The sequence below is a fragment of the Cupressus sempervirens genome, chromosome 5 (assembly GCF_028749045.1).
Source record: "Cupressus sempervirens isolate cs-2001-9-10 chromosome 5, ASM2874904v1, whole genome shotgun sequence".
Classification (NCBI taxonomy): Eukaryota; Viridiplantae; Streptophyta; class Pinopsida; order Cupressales; family Cupressaceae; genus Cupressus; species Cupressus sempervirens.
The window spans coordinates 514,781,026-514,806,360 of record NC_143122.1 but is presented as its reverse complement, the minus strand read 5'-3'; the positions used below and the strand labels follow the sequence as shown (position 1 = coordinate 514,806,360).

Below are 25,335 nucleotides of genomic sequence, written 5' to 3'. Positions count from 1 at the left end.
ACTTGTTATATGTTATTCCTTACACATGACTATAATAAGTCATATTCGTCATAGATTCTTGTCTACAAGTGACTTTGATGTGTCATATGTATGTCATAGATTCTCTTCCACATTTACCCATGTGGACTTTTATGTGTCATAGAATCCTATATGTGGCATATTGTGTCATATTTGTCATATATATTCTAAGGAATATTGTGCCAAGTTGCAGACTCAAATTGACAAATGTTCATCTCCTCATTCATGTCTCACCTCTTGCATTTTGGCTATAAATTGAGCCATCTTGCACTCATTTTGATCCTTAACATCCATATTCTTGCGAATTTGGCCCAAACCACACTTCTAGTATTCTCAATAACATTCATCCCATAATCATATCATCTTGTCATTTGCTTTTAATTATGTATGCACTATAGGCAATTGGAGCTACATCAACAATGGAGAAGAAAGAAGGACATGGGAACTACAATTGAAGAGGGGTTTTTACTTGTTTTAATCTCTTTATTTCCATTGGTTTTCATAGTAGATTATATTGGTTTTTAACATATTCTGATTGAGTTTTGTGGTTGCTCATAGTATGCTAGGTTTTAACCCGTTTTCTAGTCCTACACCATTCAACTGGTTCATAGTGAACGTTCCACTTAAAGAACAAGTGTTTAAGTATGTGACGGCTTATTACTAAAGATTCGTCTGACATATCTCTAACTCTTCCAAATTGACTTCAACACATTTAAGATAAAATATTTTTTATATTCATACAATAAAATTTAAAATCTATGAACTTATATATGTCATAATATGTACTCAAATTTGAATTCTATGAACTAATAAGTCTGATAATCTGGATTATTGATTTGATAATTTTCAAATTTTTTTTAAAATTAACTTTATCATTTTAAAATCATTAGTATTATAAATTAGATAGCAACACCTATTGCGAAAAAATAACCAGTGCCACATAATGGCTAAGTACTTGCCGATGTAGCTTTGTAGTGGAAATATTGATAAAACTAATATTTAATATTTTAAAATGATTTAATAGGTTATTATAAGCATTTTGAATATTTTACTTTGTAAGATATTAGAAATATTTCAATGCTCCAAAATCACCCTGGCCTAAAATTTGATAAGGCACTAAAACAAATTTTAGCAAATGAAAAAAATAATGCGAGACAATTTAAAAGGAAAGATAAGAACCAACCCCCAAAGTATAAGATATTTGTAATTTTAATAATTATATAATTTTTATTAATTATATAAATATATATTTATATTTTGAAGATATAACAAATGAAAAATTAATAAATAAAAATAATTTTTTTAATATTAATATTGATATATATTGTGATAATTAAATTATAGTGTTATTATGAGTTTAGGGTAAAATTAAATAGTTATTTATTAATATTAGAATAATTTATATAGTTTTAAATAAAATATTAAAAAATAATTGTTAAAGCATTATGGTTTTGTGTAAAATTCATTAAAATTCATATTAGTTTTAAATATTTATAATTTTGATATTGTATATATTGTTTAATATAAGGTTGCATGACAGATTATACTAGAAAATGTTAAAAGAAATATTTATATATTTCTACATATAAGAGTGTAATTGAACTAACCAATTTTAACATAGACAAATAATTTATAAAAATTATAAAGTTAAAAATTTGTCATCTAGTTTTGGGATGAGGCCGGGATCGGGGTGAATTTGGCAGCGTGGATGCTCCTCAGCCGAAGAGGTGTTCAGTATTCAGGCACGTGTGAGCCCGTATCGGGTACCTAAAAGTTAATGGTGGCCTTCGCTGGTTGGTAGCTCGCAGGCTTCGTGTCTGGCTGGGCTGCCTCACAGGTCTAAACCCTCCATCAAAAAAATAAAAATAAAAAATTGATTGGTATACGAAAGTTCATTTAATAATAATAATAATACGTCAACAGTACTTAGCCTACCGTGGGAGCAGTCCGAAGCATTGAGGGAGCGAGCCAGCGGAGTGGCGATCGTGGTGCAATAACAATGACATCGACATCGTGGCTCTGTGTCTTTGTTTTCTGCGCTTTCATTCTTCCACACACGTCCGCCATTTATTGCGAGGAAGACGATTGCTACGATCTTCTCGGGTGTGTATGGTTTGTCTTAATTCTCTCCGTATGTGTATACAACTAATTCACAATGCAACGCAGGGTTACACAGTTCGCGGGTAGTGCAGAAATCAAGAAGGCGTATTACAAACTTTCTCTTAAATAGTACGCACAAATCATACCTTTTTCCTCATCACCGTTGTTGTTGTTGCGAATGCTTCGAACTTAAATAAGTAATTTTATGAATATGAATGTGCAGCCATCCTGACAAGAATTCCGATCCAGAAGCGAGGAAACTTTTTGTCAAAATAGCAAATGCTTATGAGGTATGTAGCTTTCCCAAGGTACGACTATAGTTCACTATATCGAAAAGTAATGGGACAATCCCCCGAAAATGAAGAGAGCTCTTTTCTGGCTGCGAGTCTGTTCTGCAATTTACTGTTCTTTCATCGACCCCTCCGGAATCTTAACATCACCTTGCTGGGAAGTTCTCTGGGTTGTACTGATTATTTTGCCTTTTAAATTATGGCATCTGCTTGCCAGGCCTGCTGCAACTCTTGTTGCTAATGGCCGTCAGAATGCTTTCCAAATGCACTTGGAAGTTTGATCTTCAGTATATTTCCCATGCAGCTGCTAAGCATTTTTTTTGCTAACATTAACTGCTCAACTTTCTGGGCAACAATTTGTGATCTGGTGGCCCCATATATGGTAAAAATATTATTTGGAAATTACATTTTTAGTCATATTGCCTTCAAATCACGCTTGAAGGTGAAACTGTAGGCAAATTAAAAGGGGACCAAAAAAATGGTGATGTCACATTCCACTTTTTTCAATAAGCAGTTGCTCTAATTTCTAGTCATCCCATTTTCTTTCTAAAGCTTACTTTTAATTTTTAAGCAGCAATGGCCCTGCCAAAATAGTGAAAGATTCTAATTTATCTTTCCTTCTAATTAAAAATTTATATAGTAACACTTTAACTGCTTAAATTTAAGCAGAAATTGTACATAAGCAACCACTGGGGACATGGGTCAAAATCCGTTGTTTCTTGTGCCTCATAATTTTCATGTCCTCTTTATAGCATAATTAATTAAATACTTAGAATTGGCCAAATATTCTCAAATGAAAAGGACATTTAAATATTTTGAAGAAACATTTGGTGGATTGATGTACATTTTGGAAAAGTTAATGCAAGATGAATTGTAGAAAGTTTCCATCATTACAAGTGGAGGAGAATGTTTGATAACTCAAGGACCATATTTTGAAATTCCAAAGGAGTTTGAATTTGTATTTGTGCCATTTTGGGAAAGTTTCCACTTGATGAATTTTAGAAAGCTTCCATCATTATAGGTGGAGGAAAACAACTTCCGGCAACTATCATAATTGAATTAGTAGAAATTCCAAAGGAGGGAGTTTGAATTTGGGTGCCCAAATCTTACATACTTGATAGAAACAAGTATTGTAATTTTGGTGAGTTCGAGTGTTGTCAATTATCATTTTCTTGTCTACATGAGCAAATTTGCAAGAAACTTCTTTAGTTGACGAAATCTCGTTGAAGGAGAGAGCTTGTGGATGGAAACCCATGAGCATTGTATGAGCAATGGATGGAAATCCTTTTTTTTTTGACAACATTCTTACTCTGAGGTTGTATTTGGGCTGAAGGAGAATTTTTGGATTCGTTTGTTGCTGCTTTTATAATTTTGAGGTTTACTCTAGCTGTTGTTTGTAGCAAAGTAATGAGAATTGGAATTGGATCGGAATCGGCAAGGCTGAATCAAATCGCGAACCGGCCATGAATCGACAAATTAGAAAACCCTTCAAATTTAGAGATATTAACAATTTAAAACTTATTTCATGCACCCTTTATTGAATATAACTTAAACACACTATAACATCATCAAATAGAAGCTAACATACATAAACATGGAACATAAATGATAATGGATTGTTGATCTCTTTGGTGCTCTTCCTTCTTGCTGGTTGCAAACCTGTGGTTTTTCTTTTCTCTTCTTCTCTCTCACTTTTCCTCTCTTTTACTTGTGCTAAACAATTAGAGGGCCCTTTAGGGTTAAAACAAAGAGGAAAGACAAAAAAACATTAAAAAAAGATGTCTTTATTAAAATTTGACTTGACTTTTTGCGTACTTGCGCGGCCGATTTTTTGCTATTCACAAAGGTGATTTTAGTGATTTTTTGCATGAATCGCATGAATTGGCGATTCATGCGATGAAATCGTTGATCTGGTTCACCGGTTAAAAAGAAATAGGGAACCATGAATCAAATCGCCAAACTGGCGATTCAGGCGATTTCATGACAATTCTCATTACTATGGTTTGGAGTGCTTTTGAAGCATAGTTTGTAATTTTTCTAGTTAAGTGAGGTTTATGAACGCATTACAATAGTATGCTACTGATATTGAGTTTGCAATAAGTCCTATTTCTTGTCATTTTTATTTGATGAACAAACAGTTTTTGTTGGAAAAGTTTGGAGGAGTACGGCAATATTGCTTTTTGGTATAGTTGGTGGTCTGTGTAAAGGAGCTTGTTGTATGAAGCAATAGTTTGGTTTTTTGTTATATATAAAATTCTCAAATCTCAAATATATTTCTAAATCTTTGAAGATAAGGACTTTTTAGTGGTATCAGAGCAAGATCTTGCCAACCTAAATTGGGTGCTTCAATGTTTCCTAGTGGTAGATAATTAAGATACAAGAAAAGAGAGAAGAATGGTGGCTTAAGAAATGTCACATCTAGAGAAAGGGAAGTTGTCAGAAGAAGAAGAAAGATTAACATAACAATTACAAGAAATCATGAGGCTACAAAAGATTTAAGGGATATACCTGCAACTCTATAGGAGACAAGAGATGTATTGAGAGCCTTGGTAGATAAAATGTTAGGTGGAAATTCAAATCACAATAGTCAGAGGGGTTATAATGATGCACCCAATGATGTTCCTTAAAAGGTTTCAAGGAATATATTCTTGCAAGAAAATGAACAAGAGAGGAATGGACCTGTGAACATTAGTGCCTTTAATCCTAAACTTATTTGTAGATAGCATTCAAAGAACCAATCTTCACTAGAGGAGATCAAATCAAAGATGTCATATGCAAAATACATAGAGTTTGCAAGGAAGGGTGAACAACAAAAGAAAAGGATATACAAAAGCAAGGACTTGAAAGATAAGTTGGGAAAACTTGGAGCTACTTGTTTTGATGGGAAGGACAAGATCTTAGCTAGAGCATGGCTACAAAAGATGGAAACTTATGTTATGCTCAACCCTATGATGGAGAAAAATACGCTTCAATTTGTCTCTTTACATTTTGAAGGGGAAGCATACAAATAGTGGTTTCATGGTCATAACACTCAAGGGCATGATGAAATACATTTTTTTGATGAATTCAGGAAGTAGATTCTTGATAGATTTAACTAAAATGATAAAGAAGAATATTTTAGTAAGCTAGCCATGATATTGCAACATCACTCTATAGATGAACACATAATGGAGTTTCAAAAGTTGTTGTGACGGTACCTAAAATATCGGATGAAAGATTGTGCATCTTTTCATCATAGGGCTCATTGAACCTCTTAGGGGTTTGTAAGAACTTTCACACCAATCTCTTTGCAAGAAGCTATTAAAGGCACTCTAACTCTTCAGTGATCCATTCCAAAAAATGTTTTATTTTATCCATCCGAATCCAATACATGGCATAATGCATGCAGAGGGCCCCTACTAGAACAACTAACATCATTATTAAAGCTATAATGGGTTCACTAGAATCCGTCCTCGACTTGGAGCCTAAAGTCAGTTGAGTACCTACTCCCCGATTGGGCCCTCGACCCTCAATGGCTAGTTATTACATTGCTAAAGCTGCAATCCATGCCATAAAATAGAGGTGGGTGAATAAGGGGAGGTTTCCAAAAATATTCCATTATAGTCACCAATCCCTACACCTAAAAATACAACTCCTAACATGGTGAAGATGATAGATGAGGCAAGGAAGGGACTTTTTAGAAGGAAGAAGCTTTGTTTCTCTTGTAGAGAACCATAGGCCCCTAGGCATAGGTGTTTGGGTAAAGGACAAGTCCACTATATTGAAGTAATTCAAATAAAGGCTCAAATGCAAAGGGCAACAAAGAGTTCCGTGATGTAAAGTATTTAGAGCATGAGGTTGAAGAAAAGGAGGTTACTAAAGAAGGTTCACTAGCCACACTTTCAAGAGCATCAAGATTCAAGACTCCATCCTTTTAAAGTTCCTGTAGTATTTAGCAGGGCAACGAATGATTTTATCGATTGATGGTGAGGCGACCCACAATTTCATTGATGGAGGATTAGTTATGAAGAGAGGGTTAAAAAATGAAGAATTTGATGGTTTTAATGTCATCGTTGCAGATGGTTTTGCAATACTGTCAAACAACTGAAGATAACTTTGGGTGATAATGCAGTTTGTATGACTTTTATGTAATTGGGATTGGAGAAACTGATATGGTTTTGGGTGGTCAATGGCTACGTTCTGTTGGTTCCCAAATCAACAAATTGAGAAATTCTAGGACAATGCCAAGTTCGCTCTACAAACTTCTCACTTGATCTGGCAAACTAACAGGATCAATCAAATATGATTGAACTCCTCTACACTTCAAGCTCTGCAGAACCAAGGCAGGTAGGCCTATTCTTCTCAATTATTTCTCCCCGTTGAAGTTTTTATAGCAGATTAAGCTTTACTTATATCTGATAGTTATGTAATCTTCAAGATGGCATTAATGTCTTGTTATAATTTCAATTGTGTATCTCTTCACAATTTTCACCATCTTTGCTTAGCTGATTGTACTTCAAATAATTTGATTGCTTTTATTTACTGTTTAATTTGCTTCTTCTACTTCTGAAATTTTATGTATAGGTAAATGTATATCAGACTAGTGCCTTATTTCATCTGGGCAATAGAGTCATCCACTTGCAAACCCTACGTATAACTCCGACAGACAATTTTTAAATCTTCCCTTGGATGGATTTGTCAACTACCCAACCTCCAATGCTAAAAAAACTGTTTGATATATTCTTCACAGTTAGTCTAACTGAATTAGACTTTCCCTATGAAAGACCAATTAGACAGGACACGATAGGCAAAATGAATCTCAGATGTATCCTGTTGCTTCAACTATGTGATAACACACAATTTCTACGCGGTGACTTAGAGTAGCAATTATTAACCATAAATAATTATAACAGAGAACTGATTTGCAAATAAAAGAATCCACAACACATTTGCAAATAAAGAAGCTGGCATTTGTATTACTTGAGAATATTAAGTTTTAGAACTGATTCTAGTATTGGTGACAATAATTTGTTTAAAATACATCAACATATATACCTTACGTAGAAAGGACATGTCCTTTCATAGAGTTTTTTGGAACAGAACAATTCATAACAAAAATAAACAAAGATGCAATTAGGCTCTGTCAAGCCATAGATAAACTTTAGACACATGCTCGGTGTAGCTTGTCTTCTTGAAGGTATCGACATCATGGATGACACTGTCTTGTTTTAAACTCAATGTGGAACAAGTTATCCTTTTGCGTATGAGTCTTCTTTAGTTCTGGTCCATCATCCATTACTGCATCTAGAGCATGCTGTAAAACATTGTTGCATTCATCTAGACATTCCCGTTGATCCTTGAGATTAATATCTTTGATAAATAGATTAGGTAATCCTAATTTGACTGTATTGTCAAATCCTGTATAATCATTCTCCAATTCCTCAGTGTAATTATAGCGCTCTGCTACAATATTGATTTTATCAAAACTCGAACCGAACTCTTTACTGATCTTTGTCTCATGTAATTGGAGATCAATTCTGTTCTGTAGCCCTTTCTTTTCCATAATTGCAATATATATCTTTTGATGTGAAATCCAATATTTCTTCAGCCATGCCATCAGGCTAGAAAATTTCTTATGTAAAAGAACGGAAACAAGATCAAATCTTGAACTATCCACTTGGGATATGAGTCATCATTTTCCTTTTGCAACTGTTCTAGACTGCTTCAAGTTCTAGTGCCGGTCTCCTCCACCTTGAGTTTCATCACGTGGCCAAAATCTTTGTCAATGCCAATTATCTTTGGTCTTTTTTTGGGTGGGTATAATGCCCAAATCATCATAGGCTGAACATCTGGGTTATATATACCTTGAACCATAATATATTCCCTTAACCCCTTTTACATTCAACCTATAGCCAGTGTCTTCACTATGTAAAAAATTATAAAAAGTAAATGCAACACCTAAGTCCCAACTTGAAAAGACCATAATGCCATCCTCCTGCATCAATTTTCTTCCTTTACCTGGTGTCATCACTTTCATCTCTTGTTCAATGTCTTACTTCAAACTTCGCTACAAATTTTGTTCATTATTAGGTGAAACTATTGGAATTTTTTCCCTCATCCTCTTGGTTCTATATTCATAAAAAAAGGATTTAAACTCATCTGATTTGATAAATTGATCATTTGATATAAAGAAAATATTTAAACTCATTAACTTTCATCTCCTTGTAATGTCCCCATTTTAGTAGTTGACCAAGTGTGTGTGCGTTAGCCTTGTTCTACATGGTCCCGAGGGCTAACGAAGGGTTTAATGGGATCTTGGAGTGTTTTGGCCTAGTCATTTCCAGTTTGGGCCAAAACGAAGTTGATTTACTCAGTTTCAGGCATACTTACTATTTTTAGTAAGTCGGCAGGATACAGTGCAGGTCAATTTTGGTGATTGGATTCGATACTCCTCGGTGAGAGCTTTTTGATGAGCTATCACTCGCATTATTCGGAGTCCGATTGCTAATACATTTTAATGCTTGAAGTTTTATTAAAGTAACGTCTAATTTAATTGTAAAATATTAAAGTGTTACTTTAATATTTATTTTATGGTGGGTGTACCCAAGGGAGACATAAGGGGTATTTTAATATATGTTTTATATTACACATCTTTATCCCACATTGCCCATATGAGTTGAGCGGACCCGTGGGAATAGAATAAAAGGAAGCATTTGTAGCTTCATTAGACAGGTTGAATATGAGAAGAAATTGGTATGTGAGTTGCAGCTCCGTTCTTGGCATTTGAGGACGTCTATCCTCTCTTGTAACATTCTAGACGTCATTCCCTTGGGGTTTGGCCTTTGGAATTCTTTGTTATTGGCTTCATTATCAGGCAGTTTAGTTGCATTTCCGGCTACAGGCAGATTTGATATTTTGCTCATATCTTCTTCACTACTTGTCCGACGCTTATGCCGCTTGGAGGGAATGGTATTATGAAGGTAGTGGACTGATTGGAGGACAAAGTATTGTAGCAGCAAGTTCGTAAGCATGGGCTGGAGTATTATGACAATATTGCTGAAGTAATTAGTGAGTTGATAAATCTGCCATGTATTTGGTTTTATGAATTTTGAAAATAACATTTTATTAGCAGCAGTTCATTTCCACTTTGCATATTATTGTAGTTTCTTTCTTGTTTATGTTGTATGATACCAATTCCATGCACGAAACACAACAAACAAATAAACGTTTGATTTCCAGAGTTATAAGGGGTTTTAAGAAGTTGAATGCAAACTGTTTGACATAATTCCTTTCAGCAATTTGGTTTAGTTTTTTGGACATCCAAGGGTGTCCATTACAGTGGTATCAGAGCTATAAGTCTTGCCATCCTGTGGAGGTCTTATAGGGAATTTGGAACAGCCGGATAGAGGGAAAAAGTAAGTAAAAAACACAGGCTAAGCATTTATGTTTGAGCATGCGACAGGGGTCTTATAATTTCCGCGATACCAGAGCAAGACAAAATAGGATTTCAGACTTGCAAAGCAAACAGTCTAGTACATCCGTGCAGGGGGATATTGAATTCAACCATACAGACACAGAGGAGATATTCTGTGATCAGGACAATAATATGGGTGATCGAGATGACAGGAATACAGGATTAGGCAGAGGCAGAAATGCTGGTCCAGATCAGGGGGAGGTACTGTTCCGACAGTTACTGGATACATTAGAGCAGGGGCAGCGTATGCAGCAGGAGCAGAATAGGCGAATGGACATGATGTTGCAGCTCATGGCTAGACAGATGGGTGTCAATATTAATCCAGGTGATGCCAACAACAGAAACAATAACAACGAGGGAAACAATAACAACGGGGGAAACAATAACCATGAAGGCCAAGGCAACAACAATGGTCCTGAGAATAACATTAATGGTAATAATGGACACGGCAACAATGGGAATGAGGCTGATAACTTTAGACACGTTGCACGCCCAGCACGGACTGCGAGCTCGAGACCTCTTCTACCCACTTTTCCACCCAGAGATCCGGTTCAACCAATAAACGAACCGCAGATTACCGAGTTACAGGATCAGTTCAGGAGGGACTGGGAGGCTAGTGGACCAGAGTTTCAGGCGGATATTTCTCTTAGAGATTATATGGACTTGAGGATGAGACACATGCCTAAAGCAGGAGGGAGGAATCAAAACTTTGAGCTGATGAAGAAAGTTGGAAAACTTTCTTTACCTTATTATGATGCTTTAGGGAAGATAACTGCACGAGCTTGGGTGCAGAAGGTAGATACATACTTGCAGCTAAATCCTATGCCTGAGGAGGAGGCTATCAAGTATGCGGCTATGCACTTGGATGGCGTTGCACATGAATGGTGGCATCATGGCATGGTGACTTTGGGGCATAATCAGATTACATCCTATGAGGAATTCACCGAAACATTGATTGGGAGATTTGACACTAAGGATCCCGAGTTACATTTCAAGGAGCTAGCACAGTTAAAATAGTCAGGTTCTGTGGATGCTTACATTGCCGAGTTTCAGCGCTTGTCTGTACTTGTTACTGATATCTCTCCTAGGAGATTGGTGGTGTTATTTTGTGATGGTCTTGCTGATCCATTACGAGGTTGGGTGAAGGGACATGATCCACTCACGTTAGCTGAAGCAACTAAAAAGGCACGAGATTTAGCCCCTTCGGTATACAAAGGAAAAAACCATTCAACAGATTCTTCCTACCGCAAGGACAAAGACAAAAAATCATTTCAGAAAGAGTATAGCAAACCCAAAGAAGGATCAAAAGGACTAGACAATGAAACCTTGAATGAACTTCAAAAGAAGAAGCTGTGCTTCCATTGTAGAGAGCCTTGGGACTTATCTCATAAATGTTCTCTCAAGGCTAAGGCAAATCAAATGGAGTATTTTTCAGCAGAAGAGTCAGAGTCAGAAGGGGAGGATCAACACTCCGATTCAGATGAGGGTAACACTATAGAGGAGAGCAACATTCCTAAGGATGATAGATCGTTGGCACGCTTGATAGGGGCTCAAAAGGCAATCACATTTAAGGTCAGGGGTACTATCCAGGGGCAGAAAGTGATATCTCTTATTGACACTGGGGCTACACATAACTTCATAGATGCACAGTTGGTAGCTAGGAGAGGGTTACAGACAGAGGAGCATGATGGGTTTAGAGTCATGGTGGCTAACGGTGATAAGTTATTATGCACTCGGAAGATATCTAATCTTCGCATCAGGTTTGGAGATGGCTACGAGTTGGAGGATGAGTTCTATGTTGTGGACATGGGAGATTATGATGTCATCCTCGGCATGACATGGATGGCTTCACTAGTTGAGTTCACACTCAATCTAGCGAAATTGGAGATGAGATTCCAGCATGAGGGCAGAACTGTGGTACTTAGAGGGCTTTCAGATGGAGGTTGCAGAGTAGTGTCCTTGAGGAGAATGCAGAGACTTTTTCGTCATGATGACATAGAGTGGGCGGCAGAGTGCCACATTATGCCAACTTCACCAGAGCCACAAGAAAAGAGTCATCCACTAGATGTCCAGAAGATACTTGATAGACACGCTAAAGTATTTAGCAATATTCCTCATGGGGTTCCTCCTGACAGAGGGATGGAACATGTTATTGAGCTCGAGGAGGGAGCCAAACCAGTTATGATTACTCCCTATCGTCATCCTAAGAAACACAAGGATGAGATAGAGAAGGCGATTAAGGATTTGTTGGAGATGGGGCATATCAGGCCCAGTAAGAGCCCTTTTGCTTCAGCAGTAGTATTGGTAAAGAAGAAGGATGGGACGATGCGCATGTGCATCGATTACAGGGCACTGAATAAGAAAACAATTAAAAACAGGTATCCCATTCCTAGGATTGATGAGCTAATTGATGAGTTGCATGGGGCATGCTTCTTCACCAAAATTGATTTGCGATCCGGATACCATCAGATCAGGATGAGAGCAAAGGACATTGATTTTATCAAAACTCGAACCGAACTCTTTACTGATCTTTGTCTCATGTAATTGGAGATCAATTCTGTTCTGTAGCCCTTTCTTTTCCATAATTGCAATATATATCTTTTGATGTGAAATCCAATATTTCTTCAGCCATGCCATCAGGCTAGAAAATTTCTTATGTAAAAGAACGGAAACAAGATCAAATCTTGAACTATCCACTTGGGATATGAGTCATCATTTTCCTTTTGCAACTGTTCTAGACTGCTTCAAGTTCTAGTGCCGGTCTCCTCCACCTTGAGTTTCATCACGTGGCCAAAATCTTTGTCAATGCCAATTATCTTTGGTCTTTTTTTGGGTGGGTATAATGCCCAAATCATCATAGGCTGAACATCTGGGTTATATATACCTTGAACCATAATATATTCCCTTAACCCCTTTTACATTCAACCTATAGCCAGTGTCTTCACTATGTAAAAAATTATAAAAAGTAAATGCAACACCTAAGTCCCAACTTGAAAAGACCATAATGCCATCCTCCTGCATCAATTTTCTTCCTTTACCTGGTGTCATCACTTTCATCTCTTGTTCAATGTCTTACTTCAAACTTCGCTACAAATTTTGTTCATTATTAGGTGAAACTATTGGAATTTTTTCCCTCATCCTCTTGGTTCTATATTCATAAAAAAAGGATTTAAACTCATCTGATTTGATAAATTGATCATTTGATATAAAGAAAATATTTAAACTCATTAACTTTCATCTCCTTGTAATGTCCCCATTTTAGTAGTTGACCAAGTGTGTGTGCGTTAGCCTTGTTCTACATGGTCCCGAGGGCTAACGAAGGGTTTAATGGGATCTTGGAGTGTTTTGGCCTAGTCATTTCCAGTTTGGGCCAAAACGAAGTTGATTTACTCAGTTTCAGGCATACTTACTATTTTTAGTAAGTCGGCAGGATACAGTGCAGGTCAATTTTGGTGATTGGATTCGATACTCCTCGGTGAGAGCTTTTTGATGAGCTATCACTCGCATTATTCGGAGTCCGATTGCTAATACATTTTAATGCTTGAAGTTTTATTAAAGTAACGTCTAATTTAATTGTAAAATATTAAAGTGTTACTTTAATATTTATTTTATGGTGGGTGTACCCAAGGGAGACATAAGGGGTATTTTAATATATGTTTTATATTACACATCTTTATCCCACATTGCCCATATGAGTTGAGCGGACCCGTGGGAATAGAATAAAAGGAAGCATTTGTAGCTTCATTAGACAGGTTGAATATGAGAAGAAATTGGTATGTGAGTTGCAGCTCCGTTCTTGGCATTTGAGGACGTCTATCCTCTCTTGTAACATTCTAGACGTCATTCCCTTGGGGTTTGGCCTTTGGAATTCTTTGTTATTGGCTTCATTATCAGGCAGTTTAGTTGCATTTCCGGCTACAGGCAGATTTGATATTTTGCTCATATCTTCTTCACTACTTGTCCGACGCTTATGCCGCTTGGAGGGAATGGTATTATGAAGGTAGTGGACTGATTGGAGGACAAAGTATTGTAGCAGCAAGTTCGTAAGCATGGGCTGGAGTATTATGACAATATTGCTGAAGTAATTAGTGAGTTGATAAATCTGCCATGTATTTGGTTTTATGAATTCTGAAAATAACATTTTATTAGCAGCAGTTCATTTCCACTTTGCATATTATTGTAGTTTCTTTCTTGTTTATGTTGTATGATACCAATTCCATGCACGAAACACAACAAACAAATAAACGTTTGATTTCCAGAGTTATAAGGGGTTTTAAGAAGTTGAATGCAAACTGTTTGACATAATTCCTTTCAGCAATTTGGTTTAGTTTTTTGGACATCCAAGGGTGTCCATTACAGTGGTATCAGAGCTATAAGTCTTGCCATCCTGTGGAGGTCTTATAGGGAATTTGGAACAGCCGGATAGAGGGAAAAAGTAAGTAAAAAACACAGGCTAAGCATTTATGTTTGAGCATGCGACAGGGGTCTTATAATTTCCGCGATACCAGAGCAAGACAAAATAGGATTTCAGACTTGCAAAGCAAACAGTCTAGTACATCCGTGCAGGGGGATATTGAATTCAACCATACAGACACAGAGGAGATATTCTGTGATCAGGACAATAATATGGGTGATCGAGATGACAGGAATACAGGATTAGGCAGAGGCAGAAATGCTGGTCCAGATCAGGGGGAGGTACTGTTCCGACAGTTACTGGATACATTAGAGCAGGGGCAGCGTATGCAGCAGGAGCAGAATAGGCGAATGGACATGATGTTGCAGCTCATGGCTAGACAGATGGGTGTCAATATTAATCCAGGTGATGCCAACAACAGAAACAATAACAACGAGGGAAACAATAACAACGGGGGAAACAATAACCATGAAGGCCAAGGCAACAACAATGGTCCTGAGAATAACATTAATGGTAATAATGGACACGGCAACAATGGGAATGAGGCTGATAACTTTAGACACGTTGCACGCCCAGCACGGACTGCGAGCTCGAGACCTCTTCTACCCACTTTTCCACCCAGAGATCCGGTTCAACCAATAAACGAACCGCAGATTACCGAGTTACAGGATCAGTTCAGGAGGGACTGGGAGGCTAGTGGACCAGAGTTTCAGGCGGATATTTCTCTTAGAGATTATATGGACTTGAGGATGAGACACATGCCTAAAGCAGGAGGGAGGAATCAAAACTTTGAGCTGATGAAGAAAGTTGGAAAACTTTCTTTACCTTATTATGATGCTTTAGGGAAGATGACTGCACGAGCTTGGGTGCAGAAGGTAGATACATACTTGCAGCTAAATCCTATGCCTGAGGAGGAGGCTATCAAGTATGCGGCTATGCACTTGGATGGCGTTGCACATGAATGGTGGCATCATGGCATGGTGACTTTGGGGCATAATCAGATTACATCCTATGAGGAATTCACCGAAACATTGATTGGGAGATTTGACACTAAGGATCCCGAGTTACATTTCAAGGAGCTAGCACAGTTAAAATAGTCAGGTTCTGTGGATGCTTACATTGCCGAGTTTCAGCGCTTGTCTGTACTTGTTACTGATATCTCTCCTAGGAGATTGGTGGTGTTATTTTGTGATGGTCTTGCTGATCCATTACGAGGTTGGGTGAAGGGACATGATCCACTCACGTTAGCTGAAGCAACTAAAAAGGCACGAGATTTAGCCCCTTCGGTATACAAAGGAAAAAACCATTCAACAGATTCTTCCTACCGCAAGGACAAAGACAAAAAATCATTTCAGAAAGAGTATAGCAAACCCAAAGAAGGATCAAAAGGACTAGACAATGAAACCTTGAATGAACTTCAAAAGAAGAAGCTGTGCTTCCATTGTAGAGAGCCTTGGGACTTATCTCATAAATGTTCTCTCAAGGCTAAGGCAAATCAAATGGAGTATTTTTCAGCAGAAGAGTCAGAGTCAGAAGGGGAGGATCAACACTCCGATTCAGATGAGGGTAACACTATAGAGGAGAGCAACATTCCTAAGGATGATAGATCGTTGGCACGCTTGATAGGGGCTCAAAAGGCAATCACATTTAAGGTCAGGGGTACTATCCAGGGGCAGAAAGTGATATCTCTTATTGACACTGGGGCTACACATAACTTCATAGATGCACAGTTGGTAGCTAGGAGAGGGTTACAGACAGAGGAGCATGATGGGTTTAGAGTCATGGTGGCTAACGGTGATAAGTTATTATGCACTCGGAAGATATCTAATCTTCGCATCAGGTTTGGAGATGGCTACGAGTTGGAGGATGAGTTCTATGTTGTGGACATGGGAGATTATGATGTCATCCTCGGCATGACATGGATGGCTTCACTAGTTGAGTTCACACTCAATCTAGCGAAATTGGAGATGAGATTCCAGCATGAGGGCAGAACTGTGGTACTTAGAGGGCTTTCAGATGGAGGTTGCAGAGTAGTGTCCTTGAGGAGAATGCAGAGACTTTTTCGTCATGATGACAGAGAGTGGGCAGCAGAGTGCCACATTATGCCAACTTCACCAGAGCCACAAGAAAAGAGTCATCCACTAGATGTCCAGAAGATACTTGATAGACACGCTAAAGTATTTAGCAATATTCCTCATGGGGTTCCTCCTGACAGAGGGATGGAACATGTTATTGAGCTCGAGGAGGGAGCCAAACCAGTTATGATTACTCCCTATCGTCATCCTAAGAAACACAAGGATGAGATAGAGAAGGCGATTAAGGATTTGTTGGAGATGGGGCATATCAGGCCCAGTAAGAGCCCTTTTGCTTCAGCAGTAGTATTGGTAAAGAAGAAGGATGGGACGATGCGCATGTGCATCGATTACAGGGCACTGAATAAGAAAACAATTAAAAACAGGTATCCCATTCCTAGGATTGATGAGCTAATTGATGAGTTGCATGGGGCATGCTTCTTCACCAAAATTGATTTGCGATCCGGATACCATCAGATCAGGATGAGAGCAAAGGACATTGAGAAAACAGCCTTTCGATGTCACTATGGCCACTTTGAGTTCATGGTTATGCCATTTGGTCTAACCAATGCACCTGCTACATTTCAAAGTTGTATGAACCAGGTATTCAGGAAGCAGCTGAGGAGATTTGTCTTGATCTTCTTTGATGACATCTTGGTCTTTAGTAAGACCTGGGAGGAGCACTTACATCATCTAGAGGAGGTGTTATCTATTCTGGAGAGAGAGTCATTGTATGCCAAGGAATCTAAATGTGAGTTTGGCATGACTGAGCTCCTTTACCTGGGGCATATCATTAGTGCAGATGGCGTTCGGGTTGATCTCGAAAAGATTAGAGCTATTGTAGAATGGCCTACTCCCACAAACCTTACACAGCTTAAGGGATTCTTTGGTTTATGTGGTTTTTATAGGAGGTTTGTTAAGGGATTCTCACAGATTGCTACACCCTTGACAGATCTTACCAGGAAAGGAGCCTTCGTGTGGACAGGGGCAGCACAGAGGTGTTTTGAGCATTTCAAGCAGGTAATGTCTTCATGTCCAGTTCTAGCTCTATCGGATTTCACGAAGCCTTTTGAGCTTCATTGTGATGCATCAGGTGATGGGATTGGAGCAGTATTGATGCAGGAGAAGCATCCCATTGCATTCGAGAGTAGGAAGCTCCGAGAAGTTGAGAAAAGTTATTCTGTCTATGACCGGGAGATGTTGGCCATAATGCATGCATTGGCCAAATTTCGATCATATTTGGTAGGTGGACGTTTTGTGATCAAGACTGATCACAACAGTATTAAATACTTCATGAGCCAGCGTGATCTTAATGACCGGCAACAAAAATGGGTGACTAAATTGTAGGCTTATGACTTTGACATAGAGTTTGTCAAAGGTAAGAAAAATGTGGTGGCTGATGCCTTATCTCGGAGACCTCACTTATGTGCTCTGGCAGAGATTTCAGGAGATTGGAGAGATCGAATTATAGCAGAGTATGTCGGAGATGCTTGGGCTTCTGGATTGATTTCAGGTACCATACAGGATGATCGCTATGAGGTGATAGATGGATTGATCAGAGTTCAGGACAGGGTTTATTTGATTCCGTCATCACATTTGAGAGAGGCGATACTGAAGGCATTTCATGATGCACCCACAGCTGGACATCCGGGGGTCTTCAAGACCTACAGGCAGATTCGAGAGCGGTTTTCATGGAAAGGGCTCAAGGATGATGTTCAGAGGTATGTCAGGGAGTGTGTGGTTTGTCAACAGAATAAGGGAGAACACACATTTCCTGCAGGTTTATTACAGCCCTTGCCCATTCCTGATAGGAAATGGGAAAGTATTTCGATGGACTTCATCACTAGTTTACCACGAGTGCAGGGAAGGGATTGCCTCTATGTGGTGGTGGACCGCTTGACGAAGTTTGCTCACTTCATTACTATTCCGTCCACTTACACAGCAGCACAGGTGGCAGATCTTTTCTTTAAAGAGATATTCAGGTTACATGGGTTGCCCAGATTCATTGTCAGCGACCGGGATAGTAAGTTTATGAGTGTTTTTTGGCAAGAGTTGTTTAGGTTGTGTGGTACAGATCTTACACCTAGCACTAGTTATCATTCGCAAACAGATGGGCAAACAGAGATTGTGAATAAATGGGCGGAAGGATATTTGAGGAACTATGTAACTACACAACAAAAGGCTTGGATCAGATGGTAGCATATGGGAGAGTATTGTTATAACACCACTTATCATATGTCCATCAAGATGACTCCTTTCATGGCACTCTATGGTTATGAAGCACCTAGTTTCATGGATTTAGTTTTGGGGGACAGTAGAGTGCCCAAAGCCAAAAACTTATTGCAGGATAGTCAGGACATCCTGAAAGTGCTCAAAGAGAATATACAACAGGCCCAGAATCAACAGAAATTGTATGCTGATCAGCACCGAATAGAGCGCAGTTTCGAGGTAGGGGATATGGTTTACTTGAGGCTACAACCATATAGACAGTCATCGCTCAAGAAGAGCAGAGTTGAAAAGTTGAAACCTAGATTTTATGGTCCCTACAGGGTGATTCGCAAAGTGGGCAAAGTCGCCTAGGAGCTTGAGCTTCCAGAGGGCAATCGAGTGCACAATGTGTTTCATGTGTCTAGGCTTAAGAAAGCCATTGGTCAGAGTGTAGTGCCTTCTGCAGATTTACCCCCTTTGGATGAGGAGGGGAAGCTTTTGTTAGTACCTGAGGCTATTCTGGATACCAGAGAGAGGAAGCTTAGAAATAGGATAGTGAAGAAGTATTTGGTCAGATGGAAAGATCTGCCGGAGGAAGATTCTACATGGGAGAGTGAGCAGGTTATTCAGCAGGCTGGACTGAGATTGCTTGAGGACAAGCAATTTCAAGGGGGGCGGACTGTAATGTCCCCATTTTAGCAGTTGACCAAGTGTGTGTGCGTTAGCCTTGTTCTACATGGTCCCGAGGGCTAACGAAGGGTTTAATGGGATCTTGGAGTGTTTTGGCCTAGTCATTTCCAGTTTGGGCCAAAACGAAGTTGATTTACTCAGTTTCAGGCATACTTACTATTTTTAGTAAGTCGGCAAGATACAGTGCAGGTCAATTTTGGTGATTGGATTCGATACTCCTCGGTGAGAGCTTTCCGATGAGCTATCACTCGCATTATTCGGAGTCCGATTGCTAATACATTTTAATGCTTGAAGTTTTATTAAAGTAACGTCTAATTTAATTGTAAAATATTAAAGTGTTACTTTAATATTTATTTTATGGTGATGTGTACCCAAGGGAGACATAAGGGGTATTTTAATATATGTTTTATATTACACATCTTTATCCCACATTGCCCATATGAGTTGAGCGAACCCGTGGGAATAGAATAAAAGGAAGCATTTGTAGCTTCATTAGACAGGTTGAATATGAGAAGAAATTGGTATGTGAGTTGCAGCTCTGTTCTTGGCATTTGAGGACGTCTATCCTCTCTTGTAACATTCTAGACATCATTCCCTTGGGGTTTGGCCTTTGGAATTCTTTGTTATTGGCTTCATTATCAGGCAGTTTAGTTGCATTTTCGGCTACAGGCAGATTTGATATTTTGCTCATATCTTCTTCACTACTTGTCCGACGCTTATGCCGCTTGGAGGGAATGGTATTATGAAGGTAGTGGACTGATTGGAGGACAAAGTATTGTAGCAGCAAGTTCGTAAGCATGGGCTGGAGTATTATGACAATATTGCTGAAGTAATTAGTGAGTTGATAAATCTGCCATGTATTTGGTTTTATGAATTCTGAAAATAACATTTTATTAGCAGCAGTTCATTTCCACTTTGCATATTATTGCAGTTTCTTTTTTGTTTATGTTGTATGATGCCAATTCCATGCACGAAACACAACAAACAAATAAACGTTTGATTTCCAGAGTTATAAGGGGTTTTAAGAAGTTGAATGCAAACTGTTTGACATAATTCCTTTCAGCAATTTGGTTTAGTTTTCTGGACATCCAAGGGTGTCCATTACACTCCTCTACTATCCCCACATCCCTGTCAAGAAGCTCCTTATAGAAATCCATCAGCCCTCTGTGAATTCAGCGGGGTTGCATGGGTTCCTCATTTTCCCCTTCTGATTCTGATGGTTTATTCTCCATTGGTTGCTGTTCAATTCCCATTCTATATCTGTCTAAAGCTTCTTGTGCTTTATTATCCTCCATATTCTTGAATCAATCCTCAACAGGGATAGGGACATGAATGTAGTCACCCATCTTCTGATTTTTCTTACAATAATTGATTTACCCTTTTGGGTCTTAGTTCACTCTCAGATTTCCCTCTTGCAAATTTTATTTATTCAACAATAACTTTCTAATTAGATCATAAGCTTTGGAAGATGCTATTGTGAAATTCCCAAAATTTAGGGTCCTGTGCATGCAAGCCTATTTCTTTAAGGCTAACAAATTTGTGATTCTTGATAAATCAAGCTGCTTGACAATTTGAATGGTGCCATATCACAAGTACATATCTGGAATATGGTATGGTCTTGACAAACAAACCAATCTCCCCAATTGTGGTTGACTATTCCTCTTCCATCATAGTGTTCGGGCCTCAGAATTTTTTTGATCTCCATTAAGATAGAGTAATCACATGGGTGATTATATCCAGTAGATAGTTTTCGCAAAGAATTCGTCAAAGTGCATATGGTGGGAAACCTCGAATTGGTGATCCCAGAGAGTTCACAACTGAACAAGAAGTGACCGTCCCTTTCTACTGACAGTCCTTATTTTCAAGCCCTCAAGCCAAACTTGTAATATCCCAGTAGGATATTTTCCCCCAATTTACTCACAAATAATTTTCAGAATATAAACATATATCTTTGCAAATAAAACCAGTAGAAACGACTAGTAATGAACCAATAAATGCTCATTAAAGTACGTCAAAATATGTTATTGCATTATACATCAGCAATACAATAATCAGATATCAAAAATCCAATCTTAAAAGCAGATACACAGTCAGATTGGAAAGAAACAATAAAATGCACTTCTAGTCTCAGATGTGAATCCTCCACAAAAGATTAATTGGGGCTACATCTAATCCACCTAGAAAATCCCTGAAGGTTTCTGTCCTCAGGCTTCAACAAAGAAAGCTAACAGCTTCCCAAAATTCTCCACAGAGAAATCAAAAAATCAGTCTCAAATCCAAGCATGCTGAAAATGAACTCCTCATCCTTCTTTTATGCTCAAAATGGTGACCCTTCAGTTTTCTTCTCCTGTGCTTTCATCTTTTTCATTCTTGTCACCTTACACCCACCTTATAATATTAATTTGACTTGTTTGATAAACTTGCATTAAACTCCCTTAAGCCAAAATTAATATTTTTGATTTTGACTTAAGAATTCTTAATATCGCAAAAAGGGGACATTGCAAGTCCTCCCTTGAAACTGCTTGTCCCCATAAATTTGCAAGTAGCCCTGTACCCAATCTGAAAATTACTGCTACACCCCCCTTTGCTGTGCTACTCTGATTAAAACTACTCCAAGCCCAAGACTGTACAACAACTCGTCATAGTCCTCAAGAGGTAAAGCCCTCATCCTATAAACTCTCAAATCACAAACCAACCTCAGAAAGAATGCTCCAACAACCTGCTGTGCCACTCTGTTATAAGTAATGGGTTCAAAACTGTGAAGCCACTCATTAATACACTATTGAAGTAAAGCATCAATTATACCAACACTAGGATCCCACACTATTGTACCATCACGCTCATCATGTATGAGAAGATATAAATGTCTCGAGGAGCTATTAATACTGGACAACTCTCCATCATAACTGTGCATCCGGAACTACTGATGAAGGAATCAAATTGTTCAATAGCTGAAATAAATACCAAAGGTGCAGAGAGACAATACATTCTGTTATCAGTTTGAAATACACATGGGTACATTGCTGTCATGAGTAAAGAAAGGACCAAGGATCCATTCCCTATTATCAAATTATAACTCTCATCAATTCTCAACCAAGATCTATTCAGCTGGTGAAACAAGGAGTCTATCCAACTCACGTGTTAGTCAAGAACTGAAACCATGTATAAGCTGATTAGAGAATGAGAAACGGTATCAACTCTGAAAATCAAGTCACCACACAGATCCTGTGAACCAAACTCACCGATAGGAAATGCAACCAGCCCCACATCCTCCAATGGAGATCATCCTCATCACGGAAATTAGAAAGATCTTCTGTAATTAACTCAAAAAGTAGATTATCAAATGCCCAATCAGCATCCACCTCAAACAAAGAATTGTCCACTAGCTTAATATGATTCAAAATTTTGTTACTTGATCTCTTGGGGCAGCTATCCAAGTCATAAGTTTGCTGAATGCTTTCAAGTTTTTTAATCACTTCTTGGAAAAACTCACGCCTTCCTTTATCCTCCTGTTCTCTAGATTGTTTGGTGACAACAATCTGATTTTCTGCTTTATGAAGAGCAACCAATGTATTATCCAATGCCTTCTGAGCAATATTAAGCTCCTTGTTGAGCTTATTAACCACATCCTCATTTTTACTTAATTGACCAGCATAATTTTCAGCAACTTTTGAGATGTAATTCCTGTCTGAAAGTAGGCATAAATAATCTGAATTCAAAGATTCCAATGCTACTTTAACCCCCTGTAAATCAGCAATATAAGAATCTCTTTCCATTCCCATTGGCCTCTTTTCCATTCGTGCCTCCACTAGTTGTGTTGCTTTGTAAAGGTAAGAGGGTAAATTTCTTATCATCCCTATTGTTGGTCTGTATTTCTTTGGTGACCCTGTCACACTCTGTGATTAGGTGTCCAAGAATGGTGACATGTGAAACAGATCTGCTTTCTCCTCATTAGATTCTTGCTCCTTTTTGGAGATCCCTCAACTTGTATGCCTGCTGAAATAAACTAAGGTTCAATCATAAACTCTTTGAACATATCCAACTAATCTTCAATTAGCTTCTCCACAAGCTCATAAGCCATAGGTGAGATTATGTTCTCCCTTCTCCACATAGCCAGCAAATCTGATTTTAATCGCTTACATATGTAATTATTCTCATTAAGGATTAATGACATGATAGTTCTAATGCAAGTCTTCACATTGTCTGAATTCTTATACCCACTTAAGAAACCTTAAAACAACTGAAGCATCATTCGATCACAACGGAGGTCCAACATGATGATAAAGTTCTAACCTTTGTGATAATATCCAATATCTTAGTCCTCTTACCAAAGGCAGGGCCTTTGTCATTTTGTAATCCACACAAGCTGTCTACTATCAATTGTTGGACCTTCTCCAAGGTTTTATCGGCATAAGGTGCAACGGAAGCTGTTATTCCAAGGATTTCATTGAGAGATGAAGCCACTGCGAGTCTAACATCATTATGAGGATGTCGTATAAGCCTGTGTTGGACCAAAGCAAGCACTAAGGGTTGCAAAGCCCAATTAAGAAGCCTCTGTTCTGATTGTTCAACTTTAGATGGTTGTGAATCTATTTCTTCTAATCTGGAAAGAACTTGATTGGGGATTTTCGTAGATTCTAATTGTAAGCCAAGAAGATACAACCAATTGCCTACTTCTTTTTCTTTGCTCGAGTCCCGGAGTTGGTCATCATCAAATGTGTCGTTGAATTCTTTAGAGAAAAGATTGCTTCTCAGATTTTCCATTTGAAATTGATGCACTAAGAATACCCCGCCCCCTTAATCTGCAACTTTCCACTCACTAATTTTATAGTTCAGTCTCCTTATCACTGATTTTGATCATGCAAACACCACAGGGTTGTGCTTCTTTTGATGTTTTATTTGTTTGCTTTTTTCTCTGCCTTGCTAGAACAATTTTCAGACTGAGAATTTCAGTAAATGTTTGATCCAATGAATTTCTATGGCAAATCTCAGTTTTCTATATTGGCAACCTAACTTCTGCAGAAAACTGTAGTGGTAGATTCTTTAGCTATTTCTTTTCACTGTTTGGAATATACATTCAAAATGCTTGCCTCTCTTGAAGCTTATCTATTGCTGCAAATCAATACCTTCGCTCCTATCCATCCAAACTCTCGATGGCTCCAACTGGCTTCCTTCCAAGACCAGTCTTCACTTTAAATTCTAGTTACTTGCAAGAAATAGCTGGTGATATTCAATCTGCATCCAAAGCATTGGTGTCATAAAAAGATGAAATCCCTGTTATAAGTGCAACCCCCTTTGTCCAGGTGTGAACCAGATTGCCTGTGGAGTCTTCAATCGATTATCTCAATAGGCTAATAGGCTGTCTATATACTGAGACCAGTCAATCTTGGTTGAACACATGTACTATTTATTCCTACTGTGCATGCTTCATACCCTTAGACCAGACTGCGAATTCCGTGCATAGTAATAATTTAAGGCTTGGATGACACGCAGCCCATGAACGGTTCCCACAGCAGAAAAAACTGCTGTTCACAAATGAATAAATAGTTGCATATTGCATAAAACTATTGATTTGAATCTCGATGCATATTCCTTCCTGGACCTCATGCAAGGGCAAGTAAAAAAAAATAAAAAAATTCAAGTTCCATGATAGCACTTGTAAGTTGTCGGCTCAACACGATTGTAATCCAACCCACCGGTTTCTGCACCTGCAACTGTATATGTGCTCCTTTATCCTACAATGAACATTGATGCCAATATGGACAAACTTGAATTGTCGGACATAATAGATGGCTCCAGAAAAACATGTAATGTTCATGGAAAACAAATGATTAAATGCCAAATATTACATCGAACACTATTAAATCTGCAGAGCCCCTTCTGTCCATTCACTATCCAGTGATCACGACCACAACTCAAGCCTGTGCATATGTAAAAGCAACTACAGATTATCATTTGCAAATTGATTACAGTCTACATGTTCCGTGCAAGGAAGTTTACAGGTGCTATGTATCCACATCAAGAATTCCAGTGACTTGGTTCCGAATTTTGCCAGTTCGATGCCATTACTGCCATTACCAAGGCCTGTAA

At 38.3% G+C, this 25,335-nt stretch overlaps 1 protein-coding gene across 1 annotated transcript in view; it reads left to right on the top strand.

The window, feature by feature from the left end:
* Positions 1 to 1,729: 1,729 nt before the first annotated feature.
* LOC149556967 (dnaJ protein ERDJ7-like) overlaps positions 1,730 to 25,335 on the top strand; it is a 141,632-nt gene continuing 118,026 nt past the window's right edge. Inside the window, exons 1-3 of the mRNA XM_089831611.1 lie at positions 1,730 to 2,121; positions 2,185 to 2,247; positions 2,342 to 2,408. Of these exons, the coding sequence (XP_089687737.1) occupies positions 2,018 to 2,121; positions 2,185 to 2,247; positions 2,342 to 2,408 (234 nt within the window). The 5' untranslated portion in view covers positions 1,730 to 2,017. The remainder of the gene's footprint in view (positions 2,122 to 2,184; positions 2,248 to 2,341; positions 2,409 to 25,335) is intronic.